The following is a 23,533-nucleotide window of genomic DNA, read 5'->3' as shown; positions in this document are numbered from 1 at the left end:
TATCGATCTATCTGGATACGTCCTATGATTGGTTATCAATTCAAGTGGCACGCCATTGGTCGGTTGCGGCGATGGGCGTGCATGGTCTGAAGACAAGCTTCACTGTCAGAGTAGTTAGTTGACACTGACTGACTGGAGCTAAATAAAAAAAGTGTCATATCGAGAGAGAGATGATACAGTGGGCAAATGGAGCTGTTTGCACAACTTAACTGCAGGTAAGTTTTCCCAAAGACTGAACTTTTTGATGTTTTACCAATGGCAAACGTCTCTATAGTTTACAGTTTACTGTACGTACTCGCGAAAAAGTTACAATAATATCGACGACTGTAAATTGTTGCTACCGTTTATATTGCAGATGGTGAAGATTGTTAGCCTACGTGTGTATGTAAGATTAACACAAAGCTGTCAGTATATATTTAGTCCAAAGTCGTCTTATACCCGCAGTTTTTTTCAGTAATGAGTTGACCTTTTAATGTTTGAGTTTGCTGTTCTTCATGAACGTATTGTTTTATTGCTGTTTACGTTTCGCACTGATGAACCGTATGAGTTAATCTAATCCTGCCAGTGGAAGGTTTTACAGTATGCCACTTATTGTAACATGCAGATGAGATGTGGCAGTGTGTTTACTGTGCAGCATCTGATTGTTAACAGATGTACTGTATGTGCTGCTGTACCAGTGCTGTGTGTCAACCGCTCCTTTGAAGATCCTTGTCTTTTTTTATACCCCTTTTTTTGACATTGCTCTTTTACATTTAAATCCTGGCTATAAATACTCCCACACGTCATGGCCTATGACACGGGAAGACACAAGATTATTTTTCCCTCCTGAGATAATAACAAGGGTTTGATTGAAGCCTTGGCGCTCTGTTGTGTCTGTTTGGGAGTCTAAGAGCACAGCTGTATTTCCTCCAGCTTTGTTGTTTTAGATCCGAGCTTCCTGGTACCATTTATGAATTAAGGAGATGCTGGGTGGCTCCAGTCTCTCTGTGTGTGTGTGTGTGTGTGTGTGTGTGTGTGTGTGTGTGTGTGTGTGTGTGTGTGTGTGTGTGTGTGTGTGTGTGTGTGTGTGTGTGTGTGTGTGTGTGTGTGTGTGTGTGTGTGTGTGTGTGTTTGTGTGCGTGTGCGTGTGTTTCATTTTATGGGCAATAACCCATAGTATAGGAACATTGCTATTTTTGGCAATAGAACACATAGAGGTTATGTAAATATCTGATGTTTAACATAAAGCTGTTGAAGCCATCTACTTCAACACAACACCCAGTTAAAACATATCACAGCTCTCTAATCTAGATCAAAATCCGTCTGCTGATGTCAACTATTGGGTGAGGCTTTCCAGTTAGACATGACAAAACAGTGACATAGTGGTTTAAAATATTTAGACTATTAAGTGAATGCTGGTAATCCAGTCTTGGCTTTGGTTCTAGAGGAAATAACTTGGGACATGGGGACATTACATAACACCATAAAGCAATAAGTAACAACCCATTATCAAAATTATACTACATAATTATACTACACGTTGAGCAAAATTAGTAACAGGCAACATGGTGTTATCTGATCTCTGTTGTAATAGTAACTTTATCATTAGACAGTGTGATCACTGTGCCGACATATGTTATTATGACTACAGTGTTGAAGGAGAGTTATACGTTATACATCACGTAGCTGAAAGGCTAGAAGAAGCATCAATAAAGAAAAGGTAACTCCTGCACCCTTACTCCAAGCCAATCCTACGTTTAATGACAACGTTTCAATCCGAGATGGATCTTCATCAGGTCAAAATGTTTGAAAAATGGAAACCACACCCACATTTATACATCATGCCGACCAATAGGCTGGCATGCTATTTGATGGCAGGTGTTGTTGAAAGGGTGATAAAACATCCAGAAACAATTGACAGTTAACAAATCAATGAAGTCCATAGAACAAGTATGTAAAAACAGTAGGAAAGGAAACAGTAATACATCAGCTTTACTTCAAAGTATCAAAAAATATCTAATTAATGTTTGTCTATTATCACCACAGTGTAACATCACAAACATCTACAGTATAGTGAGATTATGCTGCAAAACAACACGTTTTGGATAGCTATTCAGGTGAGGTGATGACGACTGGAACAGGTGGATCATAAAATACAGGATTGCAATTAAAACTTTGTAATTGTAAAAAGAATTTGCTAACTACTAATACTGGTTGTTCCAGTAAGCTGTCATTACTGTAATCATAGGCTTAACACAACACTCTTTGAAATAATGATAATGAACAAACTATAAACATAAAGCTTCACACAACACAATATTAAGCCTTTCATCCTTTTAGTTTACCTTCTTATAGTAACAATAGGGAACATCATTTACCAGTAAAACATTTATTTTTTTAACTGCAACCGCTTTTACCCAGTTAGTTCAGTGGAGAGCAGTAATTTTCTAAATATGTATCTTTCTGTGACATGACATTAAAAGGGGACTACCAAGAAGTGCAAATGTAAACAAACTACAGTACTATATGTAGGTTAGAGAGAAGTTACAATTTTCTCAGTTCCATCAGTTACCTTTAGATTGGCCTATAGCAGCCATTACTTATCTTAAGGCACTTCTGCAACATAGCCACTTTGTAGAAAGTATCATGACAATTATTGTGTAAGATTCAAGTCCTACCAGTTTTTAATAGTTCACCTGTAAGTGTCAGGTCAATAAGTGTCCCCTAATATGTGATTAAATGCATGCACACAGAACACCCTGACAACTTGTATCACCCTTCCAAGGTTTGTCAAAAACTGACCCAAATTAAGTCTAACCCTAGTTTATCACACTTGAGTTAACCTTTTGAACTTGCCATTGTTTACTATATAGTATATTAAGTCAACCTGTGTCACTTTTAAACATTGTCTGTTAAAATTAGATCCATGGACTGATGGATGGACAGGGTGCAACTCATTGTGCCACTCCACCCTCATGAGGGTCAACATCATGAGACATGAGACCATTCTATACAAAGACCTCTCAGTCCTCTATAAAATAGTTGCCCAAAGCCGTCTTACCACTAAAATAATCAAAGTTTGTTAATCAGTAGATCAAGAAGGGATGCTGGTAAAGTCAGCCCACATGAGGCCATCTGACACACAGTACATCACAAGGAAGTGTGTTTGGCCTTTGGTTGGAATGCTGAATGTTGGAAAAGCAGTTTGGCAAAAATGAGCCGCTGCTTAAATTAGCTGGTAGTTGCTATTTAAAAAACGGTTTCCCTTACCAACCTGGCCATAAACTCAGCTAAGAATTTGCAATCAATTTGTTTTTAATTGGGATTTCTGCTCAAACTGATCTTAATTGTGAACACAAATAACTGACAGTAAGGACTTGTTGAGTAGTAGAGTTTAACAGGGACAGTAGTTTAGGGCAGTTAGATCATACTGTACGCACGCTGTACTGAAACAAATCTTGTGTGCCTAAGCTGAAGCTTTGACCATTTCAGCTCAGTCAGATGTCCTGATTAATTCAAGATATCACTCTTAGTCACTTGATGCCCTATAAACAAAAATCTGCATTCTAATAATTAGTTGATCATATTTTAAGCAAAACTGGCAAACATTCCCAAATTCTAGCTTCTTAATTGTGAGGATTTGCTGCCTTTGTTTATCTTTTTTGATAGTAAATGTAATATACAGCATTTAGGTGACTGTGGTCACTGTTAAAGGAACAAACATACAATTTTAAGATGTCACCTTTGGCTTTAGGAAAATGTGAATAGCATTTTTCACTATTTTTGGACATTTTATAGACTAAATGATTAGTTGATTGATTGAAAAAATATTCTGCAGATAAATCAGTAATTAAAACAATCATTAGTTGCAGCCTGGGGGCTTTGTTTTAAAGCCTCAGGACTTTGGGCAGATGTTGCCCTGGAGTGCTGGGCCCTCATCTACCCACGCAACTATTCTCGGAAAAGACATTTTAAATGACAACATTGCCCAAAGTTATTACAAAACACCCTTAATTCCACATACTGCAGCTCCCAAAATGCAGACAGCCACAGACTCGCTTCAATTTGAGAAACCGCCCTTTTGTTTGTCTTGTGAGAAAAATGAAAACAAATGGCAACACTTCTTGATACAGTCATGTGCTTGTGGATGCCTTGGAAAGCAGACTCCATCGTGGCTAACACTATTTTATGCCAAGTGTGTGTGTGTGTGTGTGTGTGTGTGTGTGTGTGTGTGTGTGTGTGTGTGTGTGTGTGTGTGTGTGTGTGTGTGTGTGTTCTATTTGTGTTGCTGATCATGTCTATGTGACGCACCTAGTACATCCTGTGCTTGTAGTTGGATCACTTTACACCCTGTGCACTTATGTAAAAGTTTACGGCTATGTTACTGCTTTACCTCATTATGCCCACAGTGGCCAAATAAGGTCTGGTACGTGGGTAGACTGACGATTGACCGGAATCCACAAATTTGTATTTTTTTACTTTTTCCTCGGCATGTCTGGAAACAATGTTTGCTTTTCCACTCACGTCAGTTGCAGAATATCCACAATATTTGGTTAGAGAATGTCTCAAATGTTGGAGATGTACTGTACCCTGTGCTTTGCTGTGTGCGTACTGAAGCAAAGAGTTACAGTTTGTTTTAGACTTAACATGTGGCTTAAATATCAGGAAAATCTGAGATGCATTGCATGTAATTGAACAGGTACACAAACAGCATGGGTGCTTCGAAAGCAGAGACTTGGACAGTATGTCATATGTTTAAGAACAATTTTCCAAACAACAAATCAACTGTACCATAGCAATTTGCTGAAAAGCACTAAAAATAATCTGTAGATTTAAGGCTAAACAAGCAAACACGATATCTGAAAGTTTTCTCCATAAACTGGCAAGGAGTTATTCAAAGTCACTACAGTGGTAGACGACTAAATAGCTGGTGTAGCTTCTGTTACACAAAAATGGCTTGTTTTTCAGTAAGAGTTGAATGAAAACATGAATCATTCATACTCAGTGTTCCCCTACAGCTCTCTCTGGTTATTCACAGGCCTTCTGTTTTAGGCCGCAGCTGTATCTTTGGTAAAAATGCCGTCTTTGTTTGGAGCTTTTTTTAATCTGCGATAAGAACGGATTGAGAAGTATTTCATGCATAAAGAATGAATCTAATCACTATTCCAAAACACCTTTGGAAATCTCTATGTTAGGTGGTCATATGCACAGGATATACTGTAAGTGAAAGAATTCAAAGCGGAACAAATATTTTAAATTAACTATGAACATTTTTAAGGTGACAGAAAAGCCACTGGTATTTTGGTCCTTCTTAGATTCAGTAGTGTGGAAGTTGCATGTGCACTAAATTGCATGCAACTTTATGTGCTCATGTGTGACACACAGTAGTATATACTGTATATTATGTGTGTTTGCATTTGCATTTGTGTTTCAACATAGTATTTGTTTAAAACTCCTTAACTGACGCATGTTGCCTAATCCAACCTAAATGCCACATCCTCAACTGACCCCTATTGGACCTATTGACCCAATTCTCAAAATCATAGACCCCACAGAAGGCATAATACCACACATACACGCACACGCACACACACACACACACACACACACACACACACACACACACACACACACACATTCACCGATCCAAGAGGACTTCCTCATATTGTCCAGCATGTTGATGCAGGAAATCGCTTTGATTGATATCGCCCGTTGCTCACACAGAATTAAACGTTTTCGTCTGTTTTAGGGGTTTCTTTGCAACTTGAATATGAGTGTGTGTTTCTGCACGTGTGTTCCTCACAGCACTGAGCTGTCTTAGCGTGGTTTTAATTAAGGACTGACTTTCTGTTAGTTATACAGCATAGCTGAAATATAAACTATTGGCTCTTCCTGAGATGCTCCTTGGAGAGAAGAGGGCAGCAGCCATTCAGATACTTTTTCTCGACATTTGCACACTAATGAAACTTAGGAATTTTATGAAGTTGTTTTTACCATAAGCCCTTAATCACGTTGCACACACAGTTCCCTTCACAAAGACATACTGCTTCATTCACTCTGTACTTTTATTTCAGGTATTAGGCTACTTGCTAGCTATAGGGGACACACTCTGCTGGTTCTTTCTGTGCTCTTTTACTTTGTCCAGGTCTCCATGTGAGAGGCGATGAGGCCCGTCTATGTCAATGCACACCATGCTATCCTACATGAAGGTTGGGGATTTCCAATCGACCAAACACACACACACACATGCAATCCCACCCCTACTGCAGCACCACCTCTCTCTTGCTATATGAACACACTTCCACATGTCGCTGTCACGTCCTTCCTGTTTTATGAGATTTCTGCAGCGTTTGGCTGCATTGTTTGAAACTTCAGCTGACTACTGCCATACGCCTGCCCACATGGAGAAGATATAGATAGATGTGTATCATAGCCAAAACTCAGATCAGAAACTGATTCACATTAACTGTAAATAGTCAGTCATAAGAGAAGTTTGTTTCCCTGGCATGTGGCCTTGGCATCTGTAATAGCATTTTAGCTTGTGGTATATTAATTAGCACTTTCTGAGCCATTTGGAATTTTGTACTGGCACTAATGGCAAAAGAAACAATGTGTACAAATTAAGGAAGGGATGTTAGGAGCATTGAAGTCTGTATCTGACCATTCATGTTGGTTTGTTAAAATAATGGAAGAGGATGTTGCCGTAAGGTGCACAGTGGTAGGTCCAAAAAATTTAGAAAGGTCATAGGATTGACTCTGATTGGTGACGTTATATGCATATATATGCTCATTGTATATGATCTGTCTTTGCTTCTGTGTGCATCTGAAACCTTAATGTAGCTTTAATAGTTGAAACTCAACTTTCCTCTCTACTCCCTGGTGTCGTTAGTTAGAGCAATTGTGTATATTAGATTGTATAAAATTCTTTAAATACACAGAAAAGCATGTGGCCCTTGAACAGAAGTCAAACAAAATGTGTCCAAAAAAAGTTTTATATTTGAATATTCCATTTACAGTGATATTAGCTTGAAATACAGTCAAAAAGCTATGATGGTGCTTTTGTGTTTTAAGAGGCTCATTTTTTTTTCTAGTTAAAGCTAGTTATTTGGAAAGGTTGTGAATGATATGGTGCATCTATTTTAAAGCTTTTTAAAACTGGTTCCCTTTTTTTCAACGTCTCTCTATCTCTCTCTCTCTGTCTGTCTCTATCTAAATATAGAGTGCCGTCTGCCCACTCATTCTGACAGAGAGGAAATGCTGTGTATATGTTAGGTCCAACACTGCAATAATAGTTTCCGTTACAGAGGTAAAACAGAGTGTATGTGTGCACATCTCTGTGGACGAGAGTCTATGCGTGTACATGGACGCGTTTTGCATGCATAGTGAGTTCTGTATGTCAATACAACCCAGTATGTCTTTGTGTCTTTTGTGTGTAGGCATGAAAGAAGGAGACAGAAACAATCTTTTGAGACATCATGTGCATCATAGACCCCAGATAGAAGGCAGAATATGTAAACAGGGAAATGGGGGGGGGGGGAGAGACAGAGTGACAGAGACAAGAGAGTGAATACACTATGGCAAACGGAAACTTGTGGTCAAACAGGCAGATCAGGCAGCGTTCAGCTGCTGAGGCAGTTCTGTTAACTCTCTGTTTTTGAAAGCACTGCTTTTCTTAGAGGGATCAAGGTTAATCCATCACACAAAATCCTTTCATTGTGCACATGCGGCCTGTTGAATGACCTCCAGCACAGTGTGTGTGTGTGTGTGTGTGTGTGTGTGTGTGTGTGTGTGTGTGTGTGTTTGTGTGCACGTTTGGCATGCGTGTGTGTGGAATGAATGTTGAATGTTGACATGAAAGAGAGCAAAATGTTGAGTCAGAAGTCCAGAAATAGAAAAAATAGAAAAAAATCCAAATACATTCAGCAGTGAACTAAACTGGACTTATACAGGTTATAACTCTTTGACACACTCCAACACCTGCTCAACACTCTCTCCCCTTTTTCTTTTCCCCACCTCCCACTTCAACTCTGCTGACACACACACACACACACACACACACACACACACACACACACACACACACGTGCACACACACACACACACACACACACACACACACACACACACACACACACACACACACACACACACACACTGCTTATCCCCTGTCACTACCTCTACCCTCTCACAAGAGGAAATATACTCAGCAATGAGTCACTGTACTCACTTGCCTGTGACTTGCCTCTCTCTCGCACTTAGCTTACAATGTAGTTTCAGTACACAGAGTGTTGTGTGTAGATGTAAAAGACCTGCAGGACTGTTTGGTCCATGCCTGTACAGGGCAAGGTAAGTTTATGTAATATCATCTATACTTTACTTTACAACTGTTATGCCTTGACTGGTTAGCAGTAGGAAATGGAGGATGGTTTTGGTAGTTTTGCTGCCTCGTGTGATGCTACAGATATACATGTTTAACATTTTGATTGAATTGATTGATGGCTGAAAAGTTAATTAACAACTTTTAATAAAGCAAACACATTTGGTTTCTGCCTGTTTTGGACATGTTTTGTTTCTGTGACTGAGGGATGGTATGATACATTTTTGGTGTTTCTTTTACACTAAGATTATAATCAACCTCATGAGCTCTTTATTTGTGCCAAAGTGGTTGTATATGGATGATCTATGGTCAGTATGTTGAGAGCAGAGTAGTTGAAGGAGTTCCTCTAAGAAATTGTCCAGAAAGGACCAACGCATGAACGTCTTATCCACCACTCTGCATTTAAAAGAGGCAGTCCGTTTATGTATAAATGCTGCAGGAAATGCAGTTTCCTGTTGCATTGGCGCTTAGTGTTTGTTGTGGTTTCAATGTTGTTTTTTTTTATGTTGAATATATTAATTTCATAATAAAGGATCTAAAACTAAACAAGTGGGTGATGCTTTTCAGATTTAGCCAAAATGTCACTATATATGTAGTGTTGCGGAGGTTTGAGAGGTGACTCATAAACCTGTGTGGGACCTGAGATAAGGAAAGTGGCTTGAAGTTATTTAAAGGAATACTCTTTACCACCGTTGGGAAGGGTTAGTATGGGACCACTGCACCTTCTGACACCTGTTAACCATCGGTGTGTGTGTGTGTGTGTGTGTGTGTGTGTGTGTGTGTGTGTGTGTGTGTGTGGGTAAACTTTAAATACTAAACTTTAGATTTAACCCTTCAGCAATAACACTGGCATACAGTAAATGTTAACTGGGGCTAATATATTTAACACAAAAATACAATAAGAGAAATGTATTGAGACAGCCCGTCTGTGACCAGAGAGAGTTTTAAATAGCTTCTTTCAATGTATCAGTGTAATTTTACACTCTGCTGTCAGCAAGCAGAAAACAGTCATCGCTTACCCACATTTACTGTCAGCCATCATGTAGGCTGTCCACCCACTTAGTGTTTGACCTCAGACATGACAGAACATGACTGACACTTCCTGTCCATGTCCTCTTTCTGATTACAGTTGAAAGACCCACAATGCATGCGAGACATGACCAACAAGGCCCACTGGGATAACTCAACCAGAATGCACAGCATGGAGCCAACAGGTACACAACACACACTGTACGCAATGATGCAGATATGTGCAGAAAAATGAAGGGCTGGTCTGTGTTTCTTTTAAAAGATACTGATTTAAGCAAAAAACCTTTTCATATTCAGACTTAAACACACAACCTCTCGACTTTATTATCAGCCACCTGTTCCCCCACAGTTCCAGAGCCAGAACTATACCGCAGCATCCAGGCTGTGCTGCCCAGGGAAACAGACAACCAGCAATCACCTGACTGTTTCAACAAAGGTACAGTAGATCTACTACAACACAGTGAAATAAAGTAAAACTATTAAGATGTGAAGATTTTTTGTTAGCACTGAAGTGGTTTTTATCTATCTCTGAGGTTGGCTCAACATATTCATATATTGCTCAACCGTAATATATGAAACCTTACAAACAGCATCATCTGATTATATCACTGGGTCTTAATTTGATCCTTATGGTAAAGAGTTTTCAAAAAGTGGCAACAGCAAAAAGACCAATTTCATCATCTAAATAAATTCACAATGGTTCAATATATCTTGACATGAGGATTAGACGTCACTAAACTGACTCGATTCTTTGCTGAAAACTTTATGTGTTCCAGCATTTTTCTGTATCCAAAGCAATTCCACCCCAGTAAACCACCCTGAATACATATTTACTGAAGCCAGCCTGCGAGTCTTAATCACACTGTGGAATATTTCACCGTGTCAGCAGTATGAGGGCTGTTCACTTGTTAGTCATCAGACATATTTTGAATTAGCACTGTAATGGAGAAAAGTGTGACAAATTTAGCAAGTTTGTGTTACTCATGGGCAAATCTTGCAACTGTTAATGGCTTGTGTGTTTATCTGTGTGTGCAGGCATGCTGAGATGGACACTTCATAAGAAGGTCCAAAACAATCCTGCCAACAGCTTATCTCTGGTGTGGTTGCTGATAAAAGAGCTGGAAAAGGTACTTGATTTCAGCAGTGGCACTGTTGAAACTTTGACATGGTCTACACATGTGACCACACAAAAGCACCAAATCTTTGCTTTTAACACTATTATTCTGTTAATCAACCAATTGATTAATCAACTAATTGTTTCAGCTCTAGTAACAATGTACAGTCAGTCTGTCATCAGTCGAGGAGCTGGAGTGGAACCCTAACAGTGTGTGTTTTCTCTGCAGGCTGAGAGATGGGACTCTCGCAAATGCATCATACCTCTGCTCCACACACTAATGTATGCCATTATTCAGGTACAGTTCATACTTTTTGACACTATTTACTGAATAGCATACATTTAGGAATTTCAGCTTAATCAGTTTCAAAAGCCATACTGAGAAGATAATTTCTGTAATGCTACTGTATCCAGTCCTAATCCTTTTTAGGGGTGTAACCATAGACTGTATGAAACAGGGTGTGTGTTGGCCTGTTTCACAGCAGAGGCATAGCCTCACTGCCTTTTAAGAGAATTCTCCAAATCCACAGATAGATGAGTTTTTCCTAGACAGTGTTGCATTGGTATGCCAGAAAAGTACTTGTATGTATTTTTTTAGGTATGCAATGTAGGGAGTTTCTGCAAAAAAGTACCTAACAGGAAGGAGAAATGTGTTTTTATTTCAGTGTGTTTTTAACAAATGTCAATAAGGAAGTGGACAACTAAAAAGATGGCATATAGGCCTTTGATTTTGTTTTTTCTTACTGGTATTACATGTTGTTTGTGTGTGTGTGTGTGTGTGTGTGTGTGTGTGTGTGTGTGTGTGTGTGTGTGTGTGTTATTGTTGATATTCCAGACAGCCTACATTCCAGATGAGCTGTACAAGCGTGTTTACGACTTTTGTAAGAGACTCCTGACCTACCCTCATCCCTACTGCACTGTAGGCCTCAGCTACACAAGACAGATAAAAACTGAACGCTCCATTCCAGGTATTATTCAACTCTCAGCTTGGCATTTCAGTCTAAATGTATAACTAGAGGTGATTGGTTAATTTCCATCAGGGCTTCAGAACAACCTGTTCGAAGAGCTCCAGCTGCTAAATCAGTGTCATCTTGTCATCAAACAGTCAACACTTACAGACTGTAATTGTTTTGACACATTTATATGGTATTCTGTTATATTGCATTCATAGCTACGCTGTTCATTTTATGAAATGACTAGCATTGAAATCACTCAGTCTCCTTCTTGACGTTTCTCTTACAAAAAGGAAAGAGGAGTGTTGTTCTTCATCAATGATGCCATTGATTTATTCATTTATTATTATGCATTTTGTCATGATGCTGTCATTTCCCACAGAGACCAATTCCTCAGTCAGACAGGTCCATCAAAACATGAATTATATATTACTCATACTGTTGAGGTTGGAATTATACCCTTTGTGTCTAAACCCAGTTCCAAGAAAGGGTAAAAAAGGCAGACCATGCATGCTTTGTAATTGTAAATATGTATAATTACCTAGCATAAAAGAGAAAAACTACATTAAACCAAACTAAAAACAATAAAGAAGACATAAGACAACAAATGTAGCCAAACATAAAAACCTAAGAGACAGTGGATGCCAGAGATGCATTGAATAAATGTACTGACAGACAACAGCTTATACTGCAGAGTAGTCAGACCAGATGAGCAGATTTCTCCTTTGCCCTACAGAGTCCTGCCGCAGGAGACTACAGTAAACAGAGGGCCATCATTACACTACATTTATATAGCTAATTTTCTTTATCCAAAGCGACTTACAATAAGTAAATTCAACAATGAAGATACCACCCAAAATTGCATGAATCATGTGAGGACATAAAAACATAAAACTGCTTCAAGTGCTGCCATCACTCCAAGAAAAGCCAGTTTGTGGTTCCTGTGATGTTCATTGAACTGTCCATTCGTCAAGCATGCGTGTATGAGGATTTGCAATCACATTCATTAAATGCCAGTTTGATTCTCCACAGGTCTGATGTACCAGAGGATGGTCACAGCAGAGCAGAGACTAAAAAATGAGCACTATCCCTTTCAGGAGAGGTGAGTCATAAATAACAAGACTAGGTCAAAACCTAGTATATGGCTGGACCGTGTATGCTCAATATGCCTAGTTGTGGCCAAATTGTGACAGAGATAGTCAGCGGTGTTGTTTATTATGTGCAAATAGCTTTTAAATGTTCATCTGTAGTAGTGCTGACCACGTACAGTACGCAAATGTGAACATCTGGATGAACACATCGTAAAAGACTGCCTGAAACCCAATGAATACGGAAAATCCTTTTATTTAGGGATGGGTACTGGAACCCAGTATTAAATGGGCCCCAGGGCAACTGTAGTATTTCTCATCATGCTGCAGGGACAGGATTTCAAAGTCCTAGGGCTAGTCCTTGCGGTCCAGCCAAATATGTATCACATGTTTCAGTGTACAATAAAAGTCTTAGGGAATTGAAGCTTTACAAAGGTTCCTCAAGTCTGTCATGTAAATCCCTGCAGGGTCTTTGTTCTGGCTGACCCACAAGTCTTCTCCGGTTCTTTGGGACAAGTCCTTTTGGGTGATATTGAGACGTCCACTTCAGATGGATCTCTGAGTCCTGTAGATTACATGTGCAGGGTGGTCCAACACTCCATACAGGCTGCTGTAGGAGCAGAGCAGTGCCACGGGCCGAAACTGGCCCAAGCTCTAAAGGTCAGTGGAACCGGACAATACTATTTGGTTGAGCTCACGTATTGCCTTCTCTTTTGAGTTCTCTAGTTGTCTGTTATGGTGATTGCAGTGTATTGCCCTCCACAATGTTTTTGTCTCTGCTATTATGCTTTGTTTATTTCCTTTTTGAGTCTTGTTCTGTTCAGTATACCGCAGGTTTGCTTGGCCTATTTTGCTCTCTGATAAACCTTTCCTCATACTCACAAGGATTTGTAAAGTCAATGTGAATGTTTTCTGCATGCATGCTTGCCATTTTCGCTTATCTAGTTAGAGCTTGGCTCAGAATTCCCCATGTTTATTTGTTTACTTATTAACTTAATCATATTCATTGAATGTGACTTGACGTTACACTTGAATTCTAAGCCTAAACTAATCTCACAAAGTTTGCTCACAATTGTTGCTTCAGTAAATGTCCCCTACCAAGGCTCAGTTCAGTGTGGACAGATGTTTGTGCAAGTAGGATAACTGACACGTGCTCTCCTTCCCAGATACCTCAACATTAACACTTAGTGTATTTCACCTGATTGTACAAACTTTTCAGACTTTACTTTTTTTCTGACGTGGCTGTTGCTCTGTAGAAGCTAATCATACCACTGAATTCACTTATTGGTCTGGCTTCAAGCTGCAAGCAAAGAAAACAGCTGAATATAAAAAAGTAAAGGGTATCAGAATTGATAATGATCTGTGCAACGTACTTGACAGATAGTGCCAAGTGCATGTTGAAATATGGCTGGAAATTGAGTTTCATGAAACATATAGAATGTATATAACAGTGCAGCTCCATAGTAAGAAAGCAATGTTATTCTAATGAAAAGGTTTTTTTTTGTGAGCTGGATTGTAAATTATTAACATTTTGTTGTAGGTTTTAGTCAGAAAACCATGTGCTTGGTTAGTTGACATTCTACAGATGCTTAGAAAACATCATTCCACATTGCTTCTCTTCTCTTTAGTCATCTGGTCTGATATAGTTCATCCAGTCGATTTCACAACATCTCTTTAGAATTTTCGTAATATATTTTGATATTTTTTCCATGTGAATTGCATATGCTGACTATTGCCATTCAGCGGGGGGGTGAATGACCTCCGTGTACAGTGGAATCACGTGCATAACGCCCATCGTTAATTCATGAATAGCATGTTGGAAGAGTTTTAGAGATTGCAAGTACCTACCAGAATGACTCTCGAGCTTCAAATATGCGTTAGTAAAATATGATATTGTCATGCTATGTTTTTGGTGATGCAAGTAACTTTTTCAGTTTTTGGTCCCGGATGAAAAATAGTCCCTACCATATGTACGTGTTATGTGAAACAACCTGAATGAAGGTCTGTTGTCTTTAAGCTGCAAGGTGGAAGTGTCTTCTGGCACCGATCCTAAAGTAACACCTTTAGCAGGACAAACAACAGGGCAGACACACACGTGCGCTACTGACCCCTCACCTCTTTGCTATTAATACAGAGTCTGTATGTGTTTATCTTCCTGTGTGTGCATTTGTGTTCACCCACATGTGTTTGTGTGTTCTGGGACAGGACATGGGTCAAGACGTCGAGTTGCACTTTCAGGAAGTGTTGGCGGCTCTTGAGCAGAGGGCGGAAGAGGGCGGCAGAGGGGAGGGGGGAGAGCTGAGGAGCCGTCTTCAGCAGCTGTACAGCAAGATCGTCACCGACACAGACTCAGGTAGGAGCTCCCTGAAAATACTGCAAAGCCATGCGAGGCAGAGTTTCTCTGAGGCACACAGGGACCTGTTTTACGAAAGTCATTTTAAGTACCACTTACACACACATCACACAGTGACGGGGGCTGCGCCACATTTCACAAATGATTGTTGCTTGAAAATGCACTACGTGTGTGAGCCCTACAAGGTTGTTAGAATGGCAGTTGTTTTAATTAGTGCAGCATATTAACATGAATGGGGAGAGGCAATTATCTCTACATTTTCTTGTTTTATTCTATCCTTGTTTTTATCTTGTTTTGTGTGATTTATTTCTATCTTGTTGTATAACTGATTGTGTCTGTCACTTGACGTCACTGTAAATGAGGGCAACCTCAGCGAACTTTTGGCGTTTAAATAAAGGTTTGAATGAATACTCATTATTACTGAGCTACTTCACTGTAAGCCAGCACAGTGGTGTACAGTGTTCTGTTCAAATATTGTCTGTGATGGACATGTTTTCCAACTATCTAGTGGTTTCCTCCATGGCCATGGCCAAATCAGTCGAGTCAGTATTTTTTATAATTTTCCGGATATCTATTTCGATGACATACACTTTTATCATGTCAGCGACTATCCGATGAACCTGCTCTCCCTTCATCCCTGCTGGGAGATGGAGGGATAGACAACAGTGTTCACACAGAGAGGAAGTTGTGGGGGTGGGGAGGTGTTTGTTTTGAGTAACATTGTGACAGTTTTGGTCTCTTCCTATTTCTCTTCCTCCATGTGTGTGTATTGCAGAGCCATTGTCCAGTGGAGGACTGTGTGACTGCCCTCTTCCTAACCCAGAGATGAGCTTCTACATGTGGACGGAGGATCTGGATATCTGTGAGTGGCTCTGGAAACGGTGGGGGGTCTAGAGGAAGTTGTTACTACCAGTCAGCTGAACTGAATTAGGCTGCAGCTAGAATCATTTACTCAAAACTAACTGAATGAAGTGAACCTGAAATAAAGGGACAATTGTTTTGCAATCACAGACGAAAAGTGTTTTCCTGAGAACTGCCCTTTTGCACAGCAACAGTTATAAATTGAAGGTTTATTCACCAACAGCAGCCTCATTAGACGATTAGCATGAAGTAAATTCAGTGTAACTCGATAGCGTCACAGAGCTTTTGAATGTCATTCTGAAACATGTTGGAAATGACTAAAGTAGAAGTATGAGGTAGTTTGAAAGTGAAGTGTCATTAAAAAGCTAATTTTACCACTTGCACTCTGACACAGTGTGAGAATAGTTGTAGATTCTTCCTCTTGGTTTATCAGACCTGAAGCCACTTAACATGTTCAGTGTGCATTTGCTTGTGTTCTCAGTCCTGATGAGATATGACGGCTGTCAGTGAATAAACACAGAGAGAGCAGCTGAGAGTTGTTGAAAGAACTGAGTGTTGTTCTGTGCTGTGGTTTGTGCTGTCTTGCTCCACATGAGTGTTGTTTTAATGATTAATGTTAAAATGTTGACAGGGCGAGAGCTGGCCAAGTGGTTTCGATCCAGCTCCATGTCGGAGCAGTTTTCCCTCAGCCAGGAGCAGGAGGACTTTGAGCTGGGTGAGTCACCCAGCGACCTGATGCCATCTGACATGACGCGCTTCTCCGTCATGTCCAATGACAGCGGCATCGAAAGAGACCTGCCCCCCGGCATTGATCCCTGCCAATCGTCATCTCTGGACACTGCCAGCATGAGTGCATCATGGGAACAATGCAAAACGTAAATCAAGTCTCTTTTAGTTGACGTGTTGATGCCCACAGCTAGTTTTACTTAATTTGCAGTCTCTGTAGTAAAACATACACATAACTGCCTTAAGCATACCTTAAGTTTTTAGATTTTTAGAGACATTGTTTTCCATGTGAATGATCTTGAAGCCACTTAAAATTAAGTTGAAATAAAGTAGTCACCAAGAACATTTATTTCGGTTCAAGGAAAACTCTTACACAACGATTTAAGAGAACAGTGATGTTTATCATGGGATCTATTGCATCACTTGTTTTTGTTTCCAAGCCTTACACTGTTTTAAAATTATTAGGACCTGGAGTACATCTTCTCCTTCTCCAAGTAAGCAAGAGTCGATGAGGCTGTCACGGCGTGGAGGCATCAAGATGAAACCGTCTGTGAAGGACAGTATGGTGCTGATGCAGGAGACCCTGGAGGATCACGCAAGCCTCGAAGCTGGAGGAGGAGGAAGTGGAGGTAAGGTAGGAAGAAGAGGAGCGACTCTACAGAGGCGGGCAGGAAGCAGCGTGATGCACAACCCCTTTCTCAAGCAGCAGAGACACTTTACTGCCAGGATAGTCGCCATGGGAGACGACAGGGTACTGGGCCGCCTGGCCAAGGCCTACTATTTCTTCAGGTGAGGGTCTCATCATATTACATGATGATGAAGCTGATAGAATATATTGCTTTTCACAACATACACTGGGGTTCCCCTCTTAAATAGATGCTATGAGATGTTGGAGCAACTTGCTTTTGTTTATGCATAATAATGAGGCAAAATAATTCTCCCTGAAACTACTGTAAACAATACAGAGTTGAAAAAATGACCCCTCTATTTACGCAAGAAAAGTATATACTGTACTAGTATATCAAATATTTGTTTGTTATGTTAAATATATGTTGTTCATTATTGTTGATTTATTTATTATTTTGATAGGAAACCTGTGTATATAACAAAGATGCCTCAAATGTATCGTGGAAATTATTTTTGTCACTAGATGTGGCATGTTAACATCTAATTCTAAGTTACACTAGTTTCCTTTTACACAATCGTCATTTAAGCACTAACAAAACAATTTATTCTGATTATAAAAGTATTTTCATGTCAGGTTCGGGAAGCTAAACATTACTTCTTCTATTGCAAATGTCATATGTTGACTTCTCATGAATCTCTGGATTGTTTTTGCAGGAAAAGGGAAGCTCGGAGGCTTTTTCTTACAATGAAAGTAAACCTTCAGTTTTACTACATCCCTGTTTGCAGTGCCACAACTCCCATCTCCTCTATCAAAGTAAGGGCACTTCCTCTTGTCAGCATGCCATTGGCCTGTCAACACATCTCTAGAGATAACAAGACAAATGACTTCTGACTCTCGTAACAGAAGATCACTTTGTCAAAATGCCCATTATAATGTTGTCATTGTGTGTTTATCTTAAGTAAAAAAGTGTAGTGACGCTGCAGGGAAATGCTCAGTCATTTAAATATATATATATATATATATATATATATATATATATATATATATATATATATATATATATATATATATATATGCTTGGCTATTTTGCTTTTGCATTTTATTGTTCTTGGTATGATATTATGCAATAGCCATATTCTGTGTAATTTGTAATTATTGCTCACTCTTTCTTCAGTTTTTAGTCTTTTTGTCTAATGTCATTGAGAATACTCTAAAATAAATGTTAGGTCAAGGGTCTTTTCTCCACCAAGGACTTCCTTTTTAATAGACCTGAACTGTTTGTCGCTGCTCTTTAGAGGTGAAGAATTTGTATATGCAATATTGACTCTCACAAATTTCGTGAACAACTAAAAGAAGTAAAAACATGCAGTAGCTAAAATAAAAAGAAAACCTTCCATCTCTGCTGTCAATTTTCCAAATTTGATGAGTTTTTGGTTCCACTTTCATGTTCTTTTTTTTTCTAGGAAAACCTTCATCAGTCCATGGGGAATTCCTGCACTCTTGGTTCCTACTTGAGCATGGTGGACCCGTGGTACAACTCTAACATCAAGAGTTTAGGCTGCATGATCCCCAAACTGGCTAAGATAGTACGATACACTTCTAAACAAATCTAAAGCAAAATGCCTTTTTTTCTCACAGCAGGGCTATGTTAGATAAAGACTTTGTGTTTGAAAGACTAGTGAGAGAGAACAATGAGGGACACTAGATTATCTTTAGTTTAAATACTTCTCTTTTCAATGAAAATGTCATCACATTACTGCATCCGATTTAGTCAACATGGCAACTTTCTTCTGCACATGTTTAAACACAGAAAAATCTTTTACTTTGAAAAAATAAAGTTGTTGCTTTCATTGAAACCACAGCAGTTACATATAGCTGAAATAGAATTACCATGAAACTGGAAATGAAATGTGCAAAGGAACATCTACAGAATATATGAAGTTGAATGTAGTAATAAAAAATGGAAAAATGTGATTTTTAATGGTTGAGGTTTAAATGAGGTCTTTTTACAGTAATACACTTTTATTTATTTATATTTACTTTATGATGTAGTCATATATGAATACATCATACAGTAAATATTAATAAATAAAAGTTCAAATTTAAACTTAAAGACTAGAGAGACTTAAAGTAAATTTCTGTTACTCATGTGACTGGGAAAATTAACAAGCAGCATTGTATTACTTGACAAGCAGATGACATTTTAGTGACTCACTAAATGCACTTGATGTGACCCCAAGTGTGACTAAAATCAGTTTGTGGTTGCAACATCGTGCAGGCAGAAAGGATAATTTTACGTGACTTTGGTTTTCTCTAGCACCAGACGAACCCAGGGAGGCCAAAAGAGCCTTTTGTGTCTGATGTCATTTCCTACTACGTTCGTACCGGCCAGCAGCCTGTCTACTTCACCATATACTTTGTTAAGGTAGTATGATACATTTCATGTGCAATGTTTCTGTTTCTGAGGGTTAAAAGCACAGTGTACTCTCCAATCTGAAGCATCTACTGACCTAAACCGCTTTATACCGAAAGGTTTTAACACAATACTATTCACATTCACATTTTTCAAATGTCTTTTGGTTTTTAAAAGTTGTTTGTTTTCCCTTAGATCACATTCACCAACACGGCAAAGGAGCCTGTGGAAGATGTGTTTCTTACTCATCTAGAAATGGAGTTTCCTGAGTTCCGACAGATCTCAGCGTCAATTAGAGGTGAATTAGATTGTACTTTATTTTCCTAATCTTTTCAATGATATATGCACACACCTGCCTGCCTGTATCTGTTCACAAACACGTTTACCAACATGCCTGTCTCTCAAACAGAAAAGCAGAAGAAGAGCTCAGGGGATCTATGCGGGGCTGTTATCTCAATGAATTACAGAAAGGTAAGTTGTTTATTAGATCCATTATTTCCTTATTAGATTACTGCCATCGTGGGACCTTCACTGTAGTCACATACCTTATCAATGTGTGAGAAATGCTTTTGTGTTTGACACTTGCATGCTTTATTTGTGTGTGTGTGTGTATGTGTGTGTGTGTGTGTGTGTGTGTGTGTGTGTGTGTGTGTGTGTGTGTGTGTGTGTGTATTTCTACGTGTCATGTCAGGTGACATTAAGTGGCCGAGACATTGACAAAGGAATCTCAGTCAGGACAACAGGCGCTCAGATCAATGCTATTCCTTCCAATAAAGCAGAAGGTTCACTATTATCTCTGACACACTCAATATTTCATACTATTTTAAAATATATTTTATGATTTTGTCTTATTCTTATGCTCACTTTTTTTCTCTGCCTTCTTCTCATAGATCTGAACTGTTTGACACTGACATTGAATGAATCTCCAACAAAAACTAAAAACAACATTCTGGTGAGTCTAGGCAATTCAAGGCTAGTGGGTGATCCTCACGGAGACTGTTTATGTTAAAACTCGTAGAATGTAAATGAGTTATACAACAATGAATCCTTTTTTTTTAAGTCTCAGGAGTCAAAGTTTCGGTCCAGCAACATTAAGATTCGCACTTTGGAGAATCGATCTTTCACTGTTACACTGGACAGAGATTGTCGCAGGATCTACAGAGACGTGCAGAGGTAAGAGAGTCTAGCCTTAATTTTTACAACACTGAGAAAACCAACCCTTCATATGTGCAACATAAACAGCACTTACAACAACACCCCTCGGGAAGGCATCTCCACACAACGCCAAGTATTCACCAAATCAAAACCACACTCTAGCGTTCTACACACAAGACTGTTAGACAAGCCCCCAAATAATGTATGTTACGGCCACAGCAAACAAACACAACTTAAATGTGACCGGCAACATATTGAAGAACACCAACCCGAGGATTAGTTACAGTAAATACAATTGTATTCACAACTTGACTTTCAGTGATTTAACCAAAGCTATGGGAGTCTGGAGGTCTGGCCAAAAATAACAAAAGAAGAAGCCTGGGCCACCCCATCAAGGGCCGTCTGACCCCAAACTTTGCCCCCTAAAACTAGACTACCAGACCTCCAACCTCAAAGCAATAAACACAAAAGAAAGAAGACACGGTGATCAAAGCTGCTTCAGTCTCAGAGGCCGATCCCTGTCTCCCAGCCTTCCTTAAATACAGGGGCTGGGCCACACTGACAATCAGGAATAAGGAGCACCTGAAGTGGGCAGAGAGGGAGAAGAGCGCAGGGGGGGAGCACATAACAGTTTCAGTGATTAGAAAAATGATCATTAATAGCCAACATTGCTATGAAAGCTCTTGCAGATCAAAGAGATCTCCAATTAATTGAAGTCTCTTTACGGTACCAGCAATGGTGGGTTATAAAGTAAACCCTATGGTTTGTGTTTGAAATTGCTCTGTTGGGGTTTAGTTTGTGCCACAACTTAAATTTGCATCACTTAAACTCAATTAGATTTTGGATTTTCTCAACTAGTAACTAATACGACCTTTGAGTCTTTGTGAGTCTGGACTCAGTTTCTGTGCAACCCCCAAACTGATGGCTCTATTTTGAACATGTTTGTGTTGTAGCATCGAGATCTCCCCGTGTCTTGATCCCGGATACTGCGTCCAGAAAACCATGAGGTCCAAATACAAGTTTGGAGCGGACAAAGACGCTGGATTGAGCAAATACATGAGCAAAAGACTTCTTCTACCAATCAACACATTTGCTGGCATCATCACCTGACGTGGTGGACTAACCCCACAGAGAAACTTTGAGATTTAAGACCATCCACGCTATGTTTTGATGGTGGAATGGTTGTTCCTTCCGCCTTCAGAAGTCCAATCTGACACATCAAAGGACAAAAGGAATCACCTTTGAGCCATACTGAGCTGCTCCTAAACCATTTTTTTTTTTTATTCAGTCAGTCGGGACTGACTGGCATGTATGGAAAAAGACTATACATCAAAAGCAACACACACCGTATTCGTCGCACTTCTTGCGGCTAAATAACCAGTTGGATTCTTTTACAGTAACAGGAACAAAATGGTATTACACAGCAGGGTGTGACCGAACTCCTTACAGTGTTTCTGTACCACTGTACATATAGTTAGATGGTCAGTAAATGTATGCAGATTAGATTGCCAAAGGACAATATTGCCTTTGACACTAGAGAGACCGGCAGGGGAAGATAAGTAAGCAAAGGTACAGTATGTACCTGTATACATTAAAAATTTCAGGGATACTGATATTTGGATATTTGATATTTCACTAATAATTTGACATCATAAAAAAACTCCAAACTCTGAAAATCTGTTTCTCCAAGTCACCACTTGGTGAGGCAGATTTGAAGGGTTGACAGTTACTCTACTTCATAGACACACTACCTTTTACTATCTTCTTGTCGCACACACATACAGTGCACACAAAAGAATACAGACTCCCTGGCCTGTCAGCAACTATAACGTACAGCTTGTTAAAAGACTGGTATGAGGATTGCTGGCGATTATTTTACCTTTTGCCTTTGTCTTAACTGAATCATTCAAATAAATTGGTATTCCCGTACCTGTTACATAATGTAAGTTGTTATGAAGGTGCAAGTGATTGACATTAGCCTTGGGTTTAGGTTTTTGGAAATGTTCTGGAAGGTTTTAAGAACCGCACACTATGTTCAGTGCAGAAGCTAGAGCTATGTGTCAGGAACTACTACACAACAGAAGCAGCTTTTCTCTTTTACCCTCTCAGACAGACGAGGGGATCATGCACACACTGAGCTGCATGAAGTAGCCTGACGTCAAGCCACTGTCTACGACCAAGACATGCAAGATTCTGGGTACACTCAAATGTAAAACTTGCACACATGCCAGCAAATGTTTTACTAAATGTATCAGCCACAAGGTGTGAAAATCACCTCTGACCCCCTTATCCACTCACTGTGGTGCGTTTGATGATTCATAAATATAGTAAATTGTATCTTTTTGCACTAAAACTGCAAGGCTTTTTTTGTTACGTCCCTGTGGGAGTGGAGCAACAGTGTGTAAAGCATGTAATTATGACTACATGTGTTATTATGTTTAAGTTCTAGAGGGTCATTCAAGACTTAACACAACTATTGGTTCAATTGTCATTTATTAAAATGTTGCTTTTGCCACATAATTATTAGATAACACACCCAAGAATGGCTCAGGAGCCCTTTTTGTATCCCCACAGGTATGATCTCAGGCAATAAAGGTCAACAGCCTCAGGAACTGGAAGTGTGTGTGTGTGTGTGTGTGTGTGTGTGTGTGTGTGTGTGTGTGTGTGTGTGTGTGTGTGTTTGTTTGTGTGTCTGCGTGTGTGTCTGCTGGCCTGGTGGTAAAATCATGAGAAATTCATGGTACAGTTTGCACATTATTTTTCATCTAATGTCATATATGAAGACGATGCCATTAAAATCAAAATGTAAGTGTGTAAATAAATTATTTTGTTTTGTAAAACGGTGCTTGTGTTTTAT

General features: G+C 39.4%; 1 protein-coding gene across 4 annotated transcripts; it reads left to right on the top strand.

The window, feature by feature from the left end:
• The first annotated feature begins 105 nt into the window (after positions 1 to 105).
• Positions 106 to 23,516, top strand: pik3r6 (phosphoinositide-3-kinase regulatory subunit 6). Of its 4 annotated transcripts, none has more exons than XM_078280133.1 (21): positions 106 to 215; positions 9,486 to 9,570; positions 9,717 to 9,821; positions 10,421 to 10,512; positions 10,729 to 10,797; positions 11,335 to 11,467; positions 12,485 to 12,554; positions 13,008 to 13,200; positions 14,746 to 14,893; positions 15,669 to 15,755; positions 16,386 to 16,629; positions 16,946 to 17,269; positions 17,822 to 17,921; positions 18,572 to 18,694; positions 19,426 to 19,533; positions 19,717 to 19,819; positions 19,931 to 19,992; positions 20,213 to 20,303; positions 20,412 to 20,473; positions 20,582 to 20,694; positions 21,630 to 23,516. In XM_078280133.1, exons 2-21 carry the CDS (start codon positions 9,504 to 9,506, stop codon positions 21,784 to 21,786), a joined length of 2,451 nt encoding a protein of 816 aa, XP_078136259.1. In that variant the 5' UTR covers positions 106 to 215; positions 9,486 to 9,503; the 3' UTR covers positions 21,787 to 23,516. The 4 variants fall into 4 exon arrangements, with proteins under 4 accessions (XP_078136259.1, XP_078136240.1, XP_078136249.1 ...); XM_078280114.1 differs by lacking the exon at positions 106 to 215 and adding an exon at positions 8,192 to 8,325 and having other exon boundaries at positions 20,588 to 20,694; XM_078280123.1 differs by lacking the exon at positions 106 to 215 and adding an exon at positions 8,193 to 8,325 and having other exon boundaries at positions 9,735 to 9,821.
• The last annotated feature ends 17 nt before the right edge of the window (positions 23,517 to 23,533 follow it).

This window comes from Sander vitreus, chromosome 2 (genome assembly GCF_031162955.1).
Source record: "Sander vitreus isolate 19-12246 chromosome 2, sanVit1, whole genome shotgun sequence".
NCBI lineage: Eukaryota > Metazoa > Chordata > Actinopteri > Perciformes > Percidae > Sander > Sander vitreus.
The sequence above is the reverse complement of the archived record's forward strand: the minus strand, read 5'-3'. Positions and strand labels throughout refer to the sequence as shown.

Bases quoted from the DNA above. Each gene is read 5' to 3' on its own strand.
- pik3r6 (XM_078280105.1), top strand. The intron at 20,474-20,581 runs GTGAGTCTAGGC...TTTTTTTTTAAG, and splicing joins AAACTAAAAACAACATTCTG to TCTCAGGAGTCAAAGTTTCG. The intron at 20,695-21,629 runs GTAAGAGAGTCT...TTTGTGTTGTAG, and splicing joins ATCTACAGAGACGTGCAGAG to CATCGAGATCTCCCCGTGTC.